Source organism: Macaca mulatta, chromosome 18, assembly GCF_049350105.2.
Source record: "Macaca mulatta isolate MMU2019108-1 chromosome 18, T2T-MMU8v2.0, whole genome shotgun sequence".
NCBI lineage: Eukaryota > Metazoa > Chordata > Mammalia > Primates > Cercopithecidae > Macaca > Macaca mulatta.
Window position 1 is genome coordinate 73,847,387 of NC_133423.1, and position 13,190 is coordinate 73,860,576.

Here is a 13,190-nt window from a genome sequence, read left to right on the forward strand (position 1 = left end):
CATGTTCATAACCCAGTGCTAAACAAAGGAATAAAACACTGAAGCTGTATCTTCTTTCTTCTTGATCATAGAAATCTTCAACTATCCAGTAAAAATAATTGATTACATGTAAAATAGATACCAGTACTATAAAGACAGAGGGCCTAACCCTTATTGTCAAGTTGCTAATGATTCCCCCAGAGGAGAAAGACGTCAAATGCTATATATGTGCTTCATTAGAAATCTTTACAAGTGGTAACGAAAAGATCAGTTCTTCCCATGTAGCAAAAAAGACTTTGGAGATGGTAACCGTGGAATGAAATCTTGAAAGATGAGACATTTATGGGAATAGTCTGTAGAAAGAATTCCAGGCACAAGGGCACACATGAAGGCATAAAATGTGTTAGAGTACTAAGAACACTGGTAATCGACAAGGAGAAATTCGTGCCTAATTTTAAAATATGGCCAAGGCAGTAATTTGGGGAAGAAAATTTTTAAATAGCTCTATTGTAACTTGTCAGTTATTTATAGATTTTAGTATTTGAGTTGCCCCTAAAAATGCCAATTTTCAAAATACTTCAGTTTTTAATAGAAGAATATTAAAGTCAAAAGCTATACATTTTTCCCTTGAGAATTATTCATTTAACAAGTATTTATTAAGTGCATAATATGTTCCAGACCAGGTACGTGTTAGAGATAAACTATCAAGAAACATACATCCCTCCTTTCCCAGAGATAACAATTTGTGAATGGACAGACACTGATTAAATCAAGCTATATTCATTTTCAATAGAAAAAATACATCCAGTAAACATTTAGTCTATTAGTAATCTATCTATAGATAGGCAGGCATAGTTTGCTCAACACTGTTTTGAGTAGTTTGACATGGCTGATGCAAGAAAATAATTACATGAATCACATTCTTGTAGAAAAGATTACACAATGCAAAAAGAAGAATGAATATGCTCAAGGAGAAATTTTGCTTTCATCTCTAGAAATAGTTTTACATAATAATAGAAAAATAAAATAGAATCAATAAGGTACAAAGCCAAGTGTTATAAGTAGTATTTGGTGAAAAGTTCTTTAACAGATTAAAGAGGCCAGGCACGGTGGCTCAGGCCTATAATCCCAGCACTTTAGGAGGCCAAGGTGGGCAGATCATGAGGTCAGGAGTTCAAGAGCAGCCTGGCCAATATGGTGAAACCCCATCTCTACTAAAAATACAAAAATTAGCCATGCGTGGTGGCACGCACGTGTAGTCCCAGCTACTTGGGAGGCTGAGGCAGAGGAATCGCTTGAACTCGAAGGCAGAGGTTACAGTGAGCCAAGATCGCGCCACTACACTCCAGCCCGGGCAGCAGAGTGAGATTCCATCTCAAAAAAAAAAAAAACAGAGAGAAAGAGAGAGATTAAAGAGGCCATTGCATCTTTTGAAAGGAGCAGGCCAAAATTAAAACTCAGCAGTAACTTCAAAAGACCTACTTAAAACATAATGGTATATGGGATTTTCTTTCAGCATAATGAAATGTTTTGGAACTAGAGGTGATGTGATGGTTACTGTATTAAATGCCACTGAATTACACACTATAATTTTATGTTAAACATTATGTTTATTTTATGTTGTATGTTTAATTTTATGTTAACATCATTTTAACCTAAATATTTCAGTTTAACCATTTTAAAGTGTGAATTTCACCTCAATTTTAAAAAATGACAAGCAATGAAGTGCTGTGTTAAAGTCAGTAGAACAGAATAAACATAAGAAATACAAGCAGAGAATCCTAAAACTAAACAGTTGAAAAGGATTAAGAGAAATTGATACTTCTGGATAACATAGCATAAAAATACAACCTACATATAAATTCTTTTCAAAAAAAATACTGCAGTAAACTAAGTGTACTTGTAAAATGTTTAAATAATAGCAATGAATTTCCAGGATAGATGAGCAAATCTTGAATTTTGCAAGTATTCAAAACAAAAGCAGGTTATAGTCTACACTTAACAGAAATTTGATTAAAAACTAGCTTTGTTTTCTATTTGACAGTATATTAGATTTTAAATGTTATAGCTTCACTTTTTCTCCAAAAGTGACTCCTCCTATCACAGTGTGTGGATGCCTCAGGACAGATATTTTGTAATTAAATGTTATATGTCACCCACATTCCTATGTATTTTATAGGTACCTCTTAAGGAACTCCTGAACGAAACTGAAGAAGAAATTAATAAAGCTCGAAATAAAAAAATGGGTTTGGAGGATACTTTAGAACAAGTAAGTAATAAAATATAAAAAGTCATAAAAAGCAAAAATTAGATTTTAAAACCTAAAATTAAATGTTATTTGTGGTTTCTGATTGCTAAGGAAGTAATTTTTTTAATAAAACTATGAAAAAATGAGAATTGGGTATACCCTCGACAGAAATATTTGAAGTAATTTATTAAGACATTTAAACATCCTAGCCTTCACATATCACATATGACGGAGTGAGATGGAACTAAGTAAATTTTCCTTTTTTTAATAGAGAAGTGCCTCTAACTTGAGATAATTTAGTATTTTTATACTAAAAGAGGTTTCAGGTGGCTACCTTGAAAGTAGGCAAGTATAATTACGGGGTTAGAGGCTAATTAGCTGTGATAGATTAAGAGGTTTCTTTTTACCAAGTTTTTGCATTCTGGATCATGGAATTTCAGGAGAACTCAAATTCCTTTCGCAGTCTATTTCCAAAAGTGAATTTCAGGTAGTCTCTGCTTCTGAGATCCTGAATATCACCTATGTCCCTGAAAAGGAAAATTCTATTATTGTATTTAGTAACCTTTAAAGTAAACATTGTTAGTTAAGAAAATTTAAGCTACTTCTCAAATGCACACACAAAGGGTTTCATTTATAAGACACCAAGCAGTTAAAGGAAACCCCTTGTTAATTCAGCTCTTCAGGAACTACTATGATCTGGCTAATAGACTTCAAGATATAAAATGAAATTTTACGTTTTCTCAGAAGAGAAGTTTATTTTTTCTCATCTGGAAACAAAACCTATAGCATTTCACAAATAATTATGCTGGTAACTCACAGAAAGACATTTTTCCAATGTTAATAAATTCTATCAAGACTTCGTTTGTATTAGAATTTTTACATCTCAGAAAAATAGAAAAATTTGTAACATTAGGTAAGTGAAGAGTTTCATCACCTCATACTATGACTGTAATTTGAGGTTTCTAAAATATCTATGGAGAAAAGATGAGGAATTTGGACTGCTCCCTGGGAATGATGATGATTTGCAGTGAAGTCTTCCTTTAGCCTGCTTCATTTTGATTTCTGGTTTTTGTTGGAATGGGTGCTAAAACCTGGAGATTCTCAAAAGGTATGAATTCCAAACAACAGGAACTTCATGTCCAAAACATCTTTCAGACTGACTTGAAGTTTTTAAAGGCTATAGATAGGGGAAAGTTATAAAATGCCTACTATAGACTAGGCCCCATGTTAGTGTCCTAAAGATAAATACATCCTTCAGGCACTCCCATTTAGAGAAAAAGGCTGACATAGGTACAGTTATGCTCATCCGATTTTTAGGTTTACAAAACCCTTTGGGCTACAGGAAAACATAGCTTAGAGGGGATGCACATACCCATCTGCCAAAGATAAGACACCTGGGCGTTCTTGATTTCTTTCCTGAAAATGTTGGGAGACTTAAACCAATGTATAGTAGAACTAGAGGGAAGGAAACAGGTTTAGGAAATGTTAAGGAGGTAGAACCCAAGGATTTCGTGGCTGAATGTGCAAGCTTGAGGAGAAAGAAATATCAACATGACTTCCATATTTTTGATGTGGGCAACTGAGTGGATCATAGTGCTATTAACCTAGAGGAGGAAAACTGAGAGCAGGGTGTGGTGGAGACAGTGTTGGAGATGTTGAGCTTGCTGTCTGTGGGATATCCAGGAGGAAGCAGAAGCTATAGATACAGAGTGTAAGAAGGAGATCAGGGCTGAAAATACAGATTTGAGGGTCATTAGAGCATATGTAATAGTTGAAGCCATATATGTGGATGAATGTGGAGGGGAAAGTGACAGAGGATTGAATCCTAAACAGTAACAACATTTAAGAGACTGGCAAAGGAAGGAAATTCTGGGAAAAACTCTTAGAAAAAGTAGACAAAGTTAGTTGGAAAACAACAGAAGAGAATACGCTTATATGTATATGTAATATATATAAGCCAAAGTAGGGAAAACATTTCAAGAAGGGAGAGATCAGTAATGTCATACAGAGACTAACAACTAAAATTGTTTTTCCTATTGGACAAATAGTTTAACTAAGTTAAGGTGGGATGGGGTAAAACGCAACTGGAAATAATAAAGGTTATAGAGAAATTAATAAATTAGAGTAACAAAACATTTAACCTGAAAAGTATTTTAAAATAATTACCAAAACCATTTAAGAAAAAGCAGGAAAATATAAAATGAGAAATGGCTTATAGCAATGGTGGAAATCTATTTGAATTATGAAGTAATATAGTATAAACAGAAATTTATATTTAAAATTTTTTGATGAAATGGATTATAACCTGAACAATAGAAATCCCAAGAAAGTCAAAATATGTAAGTAACCAGAAACTAAAGTAAAAAAAATAAAAATTTGCTCTTCAAAAGACTCCAATAATGGATAATTTCACAGGTCAGTGTTTTCAAATACTGAAGACTGGATGATTTCTGTGACATGTAAATTATCATAGAGCATAAAGAGACCGAATTCATGTAGGCCTCATGCCACAACATGACAAAGATATCACAAAAAGAAGAAATTAATCTAATCACACTTGTGAATATGAATGTAAATAAAGGTTAAAGTTAAATATTTGAAACTGAAATTTATGCAGCAAATATTTTTTGAGTGCTTATGTGCCTAGTACCGTAATAGATGGTGATACTAGTACAGTGTGGCATCTGCCTTTGTGAACTTCATTTTAAGTGGGAAGATGGGCATGAAAACAATTTCTTCTCTCATAACTTTTTGTAATGTGAATACAGCGCACTATGGATTCTCATAATATACTTAAGTACAGGCTCCTTCTGAGCGAAGTGATAGCTGAGCTGAGTTGTGAATAAAAGTAGGAGTTGGCCAATGGATACACCAAAGGATGCTCGTGCTTATCCACATGCATGCACACACACATTCTACAGCATGGACCGGGCGTGGTGGCTCACGTCTGTAATCCTAGCACTTTGGGAGGCCAAGGTGGGTGGATTGCTTGAGCTCAGGAGGTCAAGACCAGCCGGGCAACATGGCAAAACCCAGCCGCTACAAAAAAATATAAAAATTAACTGGGTGTAGTGGCGTGCACCTGTAGTCCCAACTACTCTGGAGGCTGAGGTGGGAGGATTGCCTGAGCCCTGGAGGTGGAGGCTGCAGTGAGCTGAGATTGTGCCACTGCACTCCAGCCTAGGTGACAAAGTGAGACCCCTTCTCCAAACAGAAAAAACAAAGAGCACAGCATATTAATAAATTACCATGAGTGTAAGTGAGATAAGGGAGAAGCCTGGAGAGACAAGAACCTAATTATGAAGGGGCTTGCTTACTGGTTGAATTTTTTTTATTCTATAGGCAGTAGAGATCATTGAAGATTTTTAAGTAAGGAAATAACAATAATTATTGTTATTTTAGTAATTTCACACTGTTGGCCTTTTGAAGAATAGATTAGAGGTGCATGAGACTAGACCATGCAATTAAGAGACCTATCAATATCCTGTACAGTGAATAATAAATGGTAGGGACCCAAAGCAAGGCTATTACAGTGAAGATGGAGAAAGGAGATTTAAAGATGGAAACAACAGTTTGGTTGTCCATTTGTATGTGAAGGTCAAGAAAGAAATTGAGAATGCCCAGGTGTCTTATCTTTGGCAAATGGGTATGTGGTGATTGATAAAGAATGTAAAAGAGAAGGGTATAGAAGAGAGAATTGTAGGTTGGCATATGCTGAGTTTCAGGTCTCTGGGGCATCAAAGTGGAGAATGTCCAGTAGGTAACTGGAGCTGGGCTGTGTGTGTGTGTGTGTGTGTGTGTGTGTGTGTGTACGTGTGTGTGTGTGTGTGTATATATATATATATGAAATGTGTACTTTGGGAATCAGAAAAACAGGTTTAAGTAATTGATGCAGCTTTAGTACTGCTGACATGGAAAGTGGAAGCTGCTCAGAGATGAGTAAACATGGTTTTGACCAACCATGAGGATCAGTGGAAGTTCTGGTTGCTTGAGTATCTGTTGGTGTTATTACAGGTGAATTTAAAACAACTTGTTTAACTTGTTAGTTACTGCAGATAAAACATACCTTTAGAAAAAGTTCTTGGTGTTAGATCTGGTTTTGAGTTCTGGGCGTATGCTAGTTGTATGTGTCACTAACCTGTGTTTTAGCAAATAACAATAGCTTCACTAAATTTTAACCCCTAGATTTTTTTTTAATTTCATATGTGTGTAGAATTATCCTTTTTTTAAAAAGTCAGCTATTATACATTTTACTATTTTATGTTTCCTGCAGGAAACAGTTTCCTCTTGGTATAGCTGAAGAACATTCTCTATTAATTGCTGACATCAACTGGTATCAGCACTTGCCAACAGGAAATGAACTTGAAAAACACTTTTTTCTTTCAGTTTTGGTTTCAACTGATCTTAAAGTTCAAGCTTTAACAAGATTAAATGTGGTTACCTTATTACTTTTTGAAGGAAAGCATGACTATAACTAATAGCAAACATCTAATAAAATTAATACAAACAATTCTTTTTTAACATTTTAGAAAATGAACATAAAAATGAAAAGCTAAATAACTATAGTAGATGTAGTCTAAATAAAGCTAGATTTCAAATCCAGAGGCAAAAATTATTTATATATGAATAAAGTAATATGGCAATATTAATAATATATGTAATATATATGAGAGCTTAAAAAGCACTCACACAACAACTAGTGGAAAAACAGATATTAACCTCCTTAACTTTGAGGTTTCTTTGAAATTAATTTCTCTTTGGAGAATAATAAAATTTTTGGACAAATGATAAGTGAGAGTCCAAAAGGACTAGAAGAAATAACATTGTTCGGTTAGTTGATGGATAATATAAAAACTCTATAACTTGTTAAAATAACTTTGATGTATAGTTATGATTTCTCAACCAAGGTTTTATTTCCCCAGTTGAATGCAATGATAACAGAAAGTAAGAGAAGTGTGAGAACTCTGAAAGAAGAAGTTCAAAAGCTGGATGATCTTTACCAACAAAAAATTAAGGTAAGAACTTTGCTACTGTTTGTGTAGGTTATCCAAAGCTATGTCATGATTGCTTGATGAGTCATATATTCTGACATCAAAACCAAAATCTTTAAGCTATATACATCCTATAACTTGTATCTTAGGTTAGTTTTCTCTGCCAAAGTTTATGGTAAGGAGTCGTTTTATTTTGTTCTTTAAAGGACATTTTTCTGGATTAGAGCTATTTTACCATAGAACACATTTACTGTTCCTTTATCTGATATTTTATACTTGCATATGTGACTCAATATCCTTGCAAAACTAAACAGAATCTCTCCTACCTTTTTATAGAGATTTAGTGTTATGTACTGCTAAAGCCTGAACCCCAATAAGGTCTTTTGAATATGTAGTTGCCTGCCAAGAGTTATTGTAAATTGACTATCCTGGTCACATTCCAAAGACCGTTTACATGCAGTCTAGAAGGTAGGTAAAATAAAAAGACTGACTCTCCACCATTCTACTGTCTGACCAGCATTTTAAAATATTCACATGACTCTATTTATTACCACTTACACAATTCATGTGAAAATTTTAACTATGCCAATATTTTTTACTTATGTCAACGAAGTATTAGGAACTGAAAACTTTTCTCTTGGCTTGTATTATATTTAGGACCTATTTGTTTTCTTAAACAGTGTGAAATGTTTAGAAAATACGCCACATAATATGATCTAAATGTGAAATGTAAGACATTGGTGGGCCGGGCGCGGTGGCTCAAGCCTGTAATCCCAGCACTTTGGGAGGCCGAGACGGGCGGATCACGAGGTCAGGAGATGGAGACCATCCTGGCTAACACAATGAAACCCCGTCTCTACTAAAAATACAAAAAAAAAATTAGCCGGGCGAGGTGGCGGGCGCCTGTAGTCCCAGCTACTCGGGAGGCTGAGGCAGGAGAATGGCGTAAACCCGGGAGGCGGAGCTTGCAGTGAGCCGAGATAGCGCCACTGCACTCCAGCCTGGGCGACAGAGCGAGACTCCATCTCAAAAAAAAAAAAAAAAAAAAAAAAGACATTGGTAATCATTTTTATTTTTTCACACATCCTCTATGACAATGCTTGAGTTTACTCTCTGATGCACTTAAATGAAAGGCTTTATGTTACTTCATCTTCACAAACCTTAGAAATGATGAATTTGGGCTACTTTGCCTATGCATAGTTAATACATCTGTGAAATAAGGACCTACATAAGGCCTCCTTGAAGCTCCTGAGAAAAAATCTTAATTAAAATATTATAAAATTTCCTGTTGTTCAAACTGGAAAATACTGCTGAATGAATCCTATGCAAGCTTTTTGAAAAGGTCACATTTGGTAAATACTTCCAACTCACCAAAAAACTAAAAAACTTCACTTCCTAAATTCTAGCCAGTTGACCTTGGCACCCTAAAAACTGAACCAATTTTATTTAGTTTCTGCATCTTTGAGAATAAAATGACTTTTAATTTTTTAAAGGAAAAAGTATTTTTTGTTCATAATATAAATGCTCATTACAAACAATAGAGACTCAAGAGAGAAAAGTATAAAATGGGAACTGAAATGTACCTTATAGTCTACCATAATGCCATCACTAGAAACAATGGTTAAAGTTTAGGGAATGTCTTCGAGATATACAAACATATATTTTTTTAATGGTACCAAATTATGCAGTTTTTCATAATCTGTCTTTCTCAGGAAAAGATATCATGGATATCTTTTCATATAAACGTAGAGAGAGCAATCCTTCTATTGTGTTTTTATTTTACATATATACATAAGTATGTATATAACTTATTTAGCTAGCCTCTTATTAATTTTTTCCCTAAATTTTCAACTGACAAATAATGTTGCTGTGAATATCTTTGTATATCTTTACGTATTTTTCCATTCCTTCCCTTTGATAAATTTCTGAAGCAGAACCATTGAATTAAAGGTTTTATATATATTTTAAATTTTAATAAATATTTTCAAATTAAAAAATAATAAAATCACTTTTTTTTTTTTTTTTTTTTTTTTGAGACAGTGTCTCTCTCTGTCGCCCAGGCTGGAATGCAGTGGCACAGTCTGAGCTCACTGCAACCTCCATCTCCTGGGTTCAAGCGATTCTCATGCCTCAGCTTCCTGATTAACTAGGATTACAGGCGCATGCCACCATGCCCAACTAATTTTTGTATTTTTAGTAGAGATGGCGTCTCACCCTGCTGGCCAGGCTGGTCTCAAACTCTTTTTTTTTTTTTTTTTTTTTTTTGAGACGGAGTCTCACGCTGTTGCCCAGGCTGGAGTGCAGTGGCGCGATCTCGGCTCACTGCAAGCTCCGCCTCCTGGGTTCACGCCATTCTCCTGCCTCAGCCTCCTGAGTAGCTAGGACTACAGGTGCCCGCCACCGCGCCCGGCTAATTTTTTTGTATTTTTAGTAGAGACGGAGTTTCACTGTGGTCTCGATCTCCTGACCTTGTGATCCGCCCGCCTCGGCCTCCCAAAGTGCTGGGATTACAGGCTTGAGCCACCGCGCCCGGCCTGGTCTCAAACTCTTGACCTCAAGTGGTCTTCCCACCTCAACCTCCCAAAGTGCTGGGATGACAGGCATGAGCCACCACGCCCAGCCGCATTTGTTTTTATAATACAGAATTCCCAAAGGAGCGCTTTAAAGTCTCTTGCATGTAAAATAGTAAGCATCTTGAGAATACAAATGATGCAACCTGATTTTACTTAAGTGCTTTTTATAATTGTTTTAAATCCACCTAGAGTATACAGAATGTGAATATCAAGAAACCCATAACCATGACTTTATCCTGATAGGAAGCAGAGGAAGAGGATGAAAAATGTGCCAGTGAGCTTGAGTCCTTGGAGAAACACAAGCACCTGCTAGAAAGTACTGTTAACCAGGGGCTCAGTGAAGCTATGAATGAATTAGATGCTGTTCAGCGGGAGTAAGTTTATATCACCAAGATTTATACGTTTCTTTTCAGATTATTAATTTAACAGTTCTGTAAAATTCGATCTATTTTTATTTGCTTTAATTTATAGTATACACGTATTTAGGATGGAAAGAATGGTATGTAGAACTTAAGTACAACTTCTTATAACCTGAGAACTTTCCCTATCAACAGATACATTCTGTTAGTATTACAGTTACTGTCTACCAAGAAATCATTAATCTTTAGATCTAGTTAATACATGGCTTTTAATCCCTGAAAACAACATAAAAAATTTTAAATCAATTCAAATAAATTTGGCTATTTGTTAGTGAATTTTAATAAAATTCCACTAAGCTTTAATAAACTCCACTGAGCTCATGTTTTTATTTCCTAGAAATTATGTATATTATATAATAAAATGTAATTATACTATAAATTATAGTCAGTCTACTATAACACAACATATGCCTTCTAAATAGTTACCATGCTATGCAAAATCATGCCATAAAAATCACAGGATCTATGGGAAAACTGATATTGAGGCACAGCATTAAAAAATTTCATCAGTAGTCAGGCTCAGTGGCACACACCTGTAGTCCCAGCTACTCGTGAGACCGAGACAGGAGAATCACTTGAGCATAGAAGTTCAAGGCCATCCTGGGCAACAGAGCAAGACTCCATCTCTAAAAAAAATTAAAAACCCCATCAGTGATACATGTAAACAAAAGATAAGAATCAAACAAAAATGTTAGCACAATGATACACATATTTAATGGTTAGGAAATACATAATGCTACGATCAATATGGGACCCTTCGTATTAAAAAGACCTCTAGTTTGATTTGAGAAACGGGCATTCAGAAGGCGACAGACTGAGTTACTGTAAAGGGTAGAAAGTGGGTTATCTGAAGTGGGATGGAAATTGCACCATCAGTAGTGGATGCATGTGGCTCATTACATATGCAGTGCCCTGAGTGGCTAGTGTACATTTGATGTGTGTGCTTACGTTTGTGTATTCCTTTGCATCCGGATTCAGCTGGGTGCAGTTTTCTGCATTCACCAAGTATTTCTCAGGGAAGAAATTGGCATAAGCAAACACGAAATTTGCCAGATTATGCTCATATTTCCAAAAACATAACAGAACTGCCTACCTATATATTTTGTTGTATTTCTTAGAAGTATTTTATAATCAAATTGTACATTGTCAGGATCTCCTCCTTCTCAGTTTCCCTTACAATTTTTAAAACTTACATAGGAAAAATTTTAGCCACACTATATAACTACAACTACAAACAGTGGCATCCTTTCTTTAAATAATATTCTGTCTCTATGTATATAATGCTCTTGTGCAACTTATATAAAATCAATATACTGAACAGTTAATCCATAGGCTTTGTGTACATTTATGTAAAATATACATTTTTTAAGTCTTAAGTTGCCCTCAAATAACTGAAAAATTTCCTACTTTGAGACTGCAAGTACAAGCCTTGTGAAAGTCATTTCTCTTCACTTCTTTATTTGTAGGCCAAGGGTGGAAAACTCAGTTGAGGTTTATTTGGCCTGCAATTTTATTGGTTTGAATTTGAATTTGAATTCCTACAAGTGAGACTTCCAGTCCCCCATTTGCAAATTTTTGTCTTGCTCAGAAAGCATTTGAGTTTACAGTCCCTTTGGAGACTCACTTGCAAAGCTTTAGACGCTAAAACATAAAGTTTTGGCACTCTTTTGTTTTGTTGCTTGCAAAGAATCTTTGAAAATGTCTATATTTCTCTTTTAATGATTGATAGTAGGACCTCTACAGATTATACATATAGCATGCAGCACACAAATCCATCACAGTTTGGTTTTATTGAATGTGGAAATGGGAAGTGAGCTAACTAGAACTGATGTATTCATTTTTTTCCTGGACAACTTAAACAAGAGTTTTTGTTCTGCAGATACCAACTAGTTGTGCAAACCACGACTGAAGAAAGACGAAAAGTGGGAAATAACTTACAACGTCTGTTAGAGATGGTTGCTACACATGTCGGGTCTGTAGAGGTAAGTGTGTGATGGTCTTTCCTACATTCCAAGAAAGGTTTTTAAAAGTTTGATATATTTCTGCTTTCTTCCATAGAAATTGAATGATGAATTTTATTTCTATTTAAAGTATGATCTAGCAAAAATTTATCAGAATAATCTTGTCTAGTAGTATGGCAACATGATGCAGGGGAACATTTGTGCATTTTATTTTATTTATTTTTTAATTTATTTTATTTATTTTTTGAGACAGAGTTTCACTCTCGTCTCCCAGGCTAGAGTCCGATGGCATGGTCTTGACTCACTCCAACCTCCACCTCCCAGGTTCAAGTGATTCTCCTGTCTCAGCCTCCCAAGTAGCTGGGATTACAGGATCCCGTCACCACGCCCAGCTAAGTTTTGTATTTTTAGTAGAGACAGGGTTTCACCATCTTGGCCAGGCTGGTCTCAAATTCCTGACCTCAGGCAATTCACCCTTCTCCGCCTCCCAAAGTGCTAGGATTACAGACTTGAGCCACTGCGCCCAGCCCACTTGTGCATTTTATAAAGTAATCTATTGTATTTGCATAAACAACATATCATGTTATGTATTATATCGACAATGTATGATGATGCTATGCCAGGCCATGTTCTACATACTGGAAACATATTAGTACATTTACATTCATACATTTAGGATTTCATTAAGTTTAAGATGAAAGGGCATATCTTATGATGATTGTTATTCCTTTCTGTGATTTTTTATAAGCACAAAGCAAAGTGTTTCAGAAGGATGAGGTTTATTTACCTTATCCCCACTCTTCACACAGCTAAAGTTCACCGATAAAACTATCCCTCCAACCTGCTGCACGGAGCCCCAGAAGCTAAGATAAATTTCTGAGCTATAAAATTCCTGGTTAATGTATTAGATGATAATATATTTCCAGTTTAAGAAAAAAATTTGCTTTGTCATATTAATAGACTTCCATTTATTGAAAACATGAGCATGTGATACGCTACTACCCATCCTCTCTCCTGAA

At 35.3% G+C, this 13,190-nt stretch overlaps 1 protein-coding gene across 2 annotated transcripts in view; it reads left to right on the plus strand.

The window, feature by feature from the left end:
- The window catches only part of NDC80 (NDC80 kinetochore complex component), a 45,880-nt gene that overhangs the window by 28,110 nt on the left and 4,580 nt on the right, over nucleotides 1-13,190 (plus strand). For both annotated transcript variants that reach the window (NM_001265902.1, XM_077974545.1), the window contains 4 exon segments: nucleotides 2,159-2,248; nucleotides 7,150-7,242; nucleotides 10,035-10,165; nucleotides 12,090-12,192. In NM_001265902.1, the coding sequence (NP_001252831.1) occupies nucleotides 2,159-2,248; nucleotides 7,150-7,242; nucleotides 10,035-10,165; nucleotides 12,090-12,192 (417 nt within the window).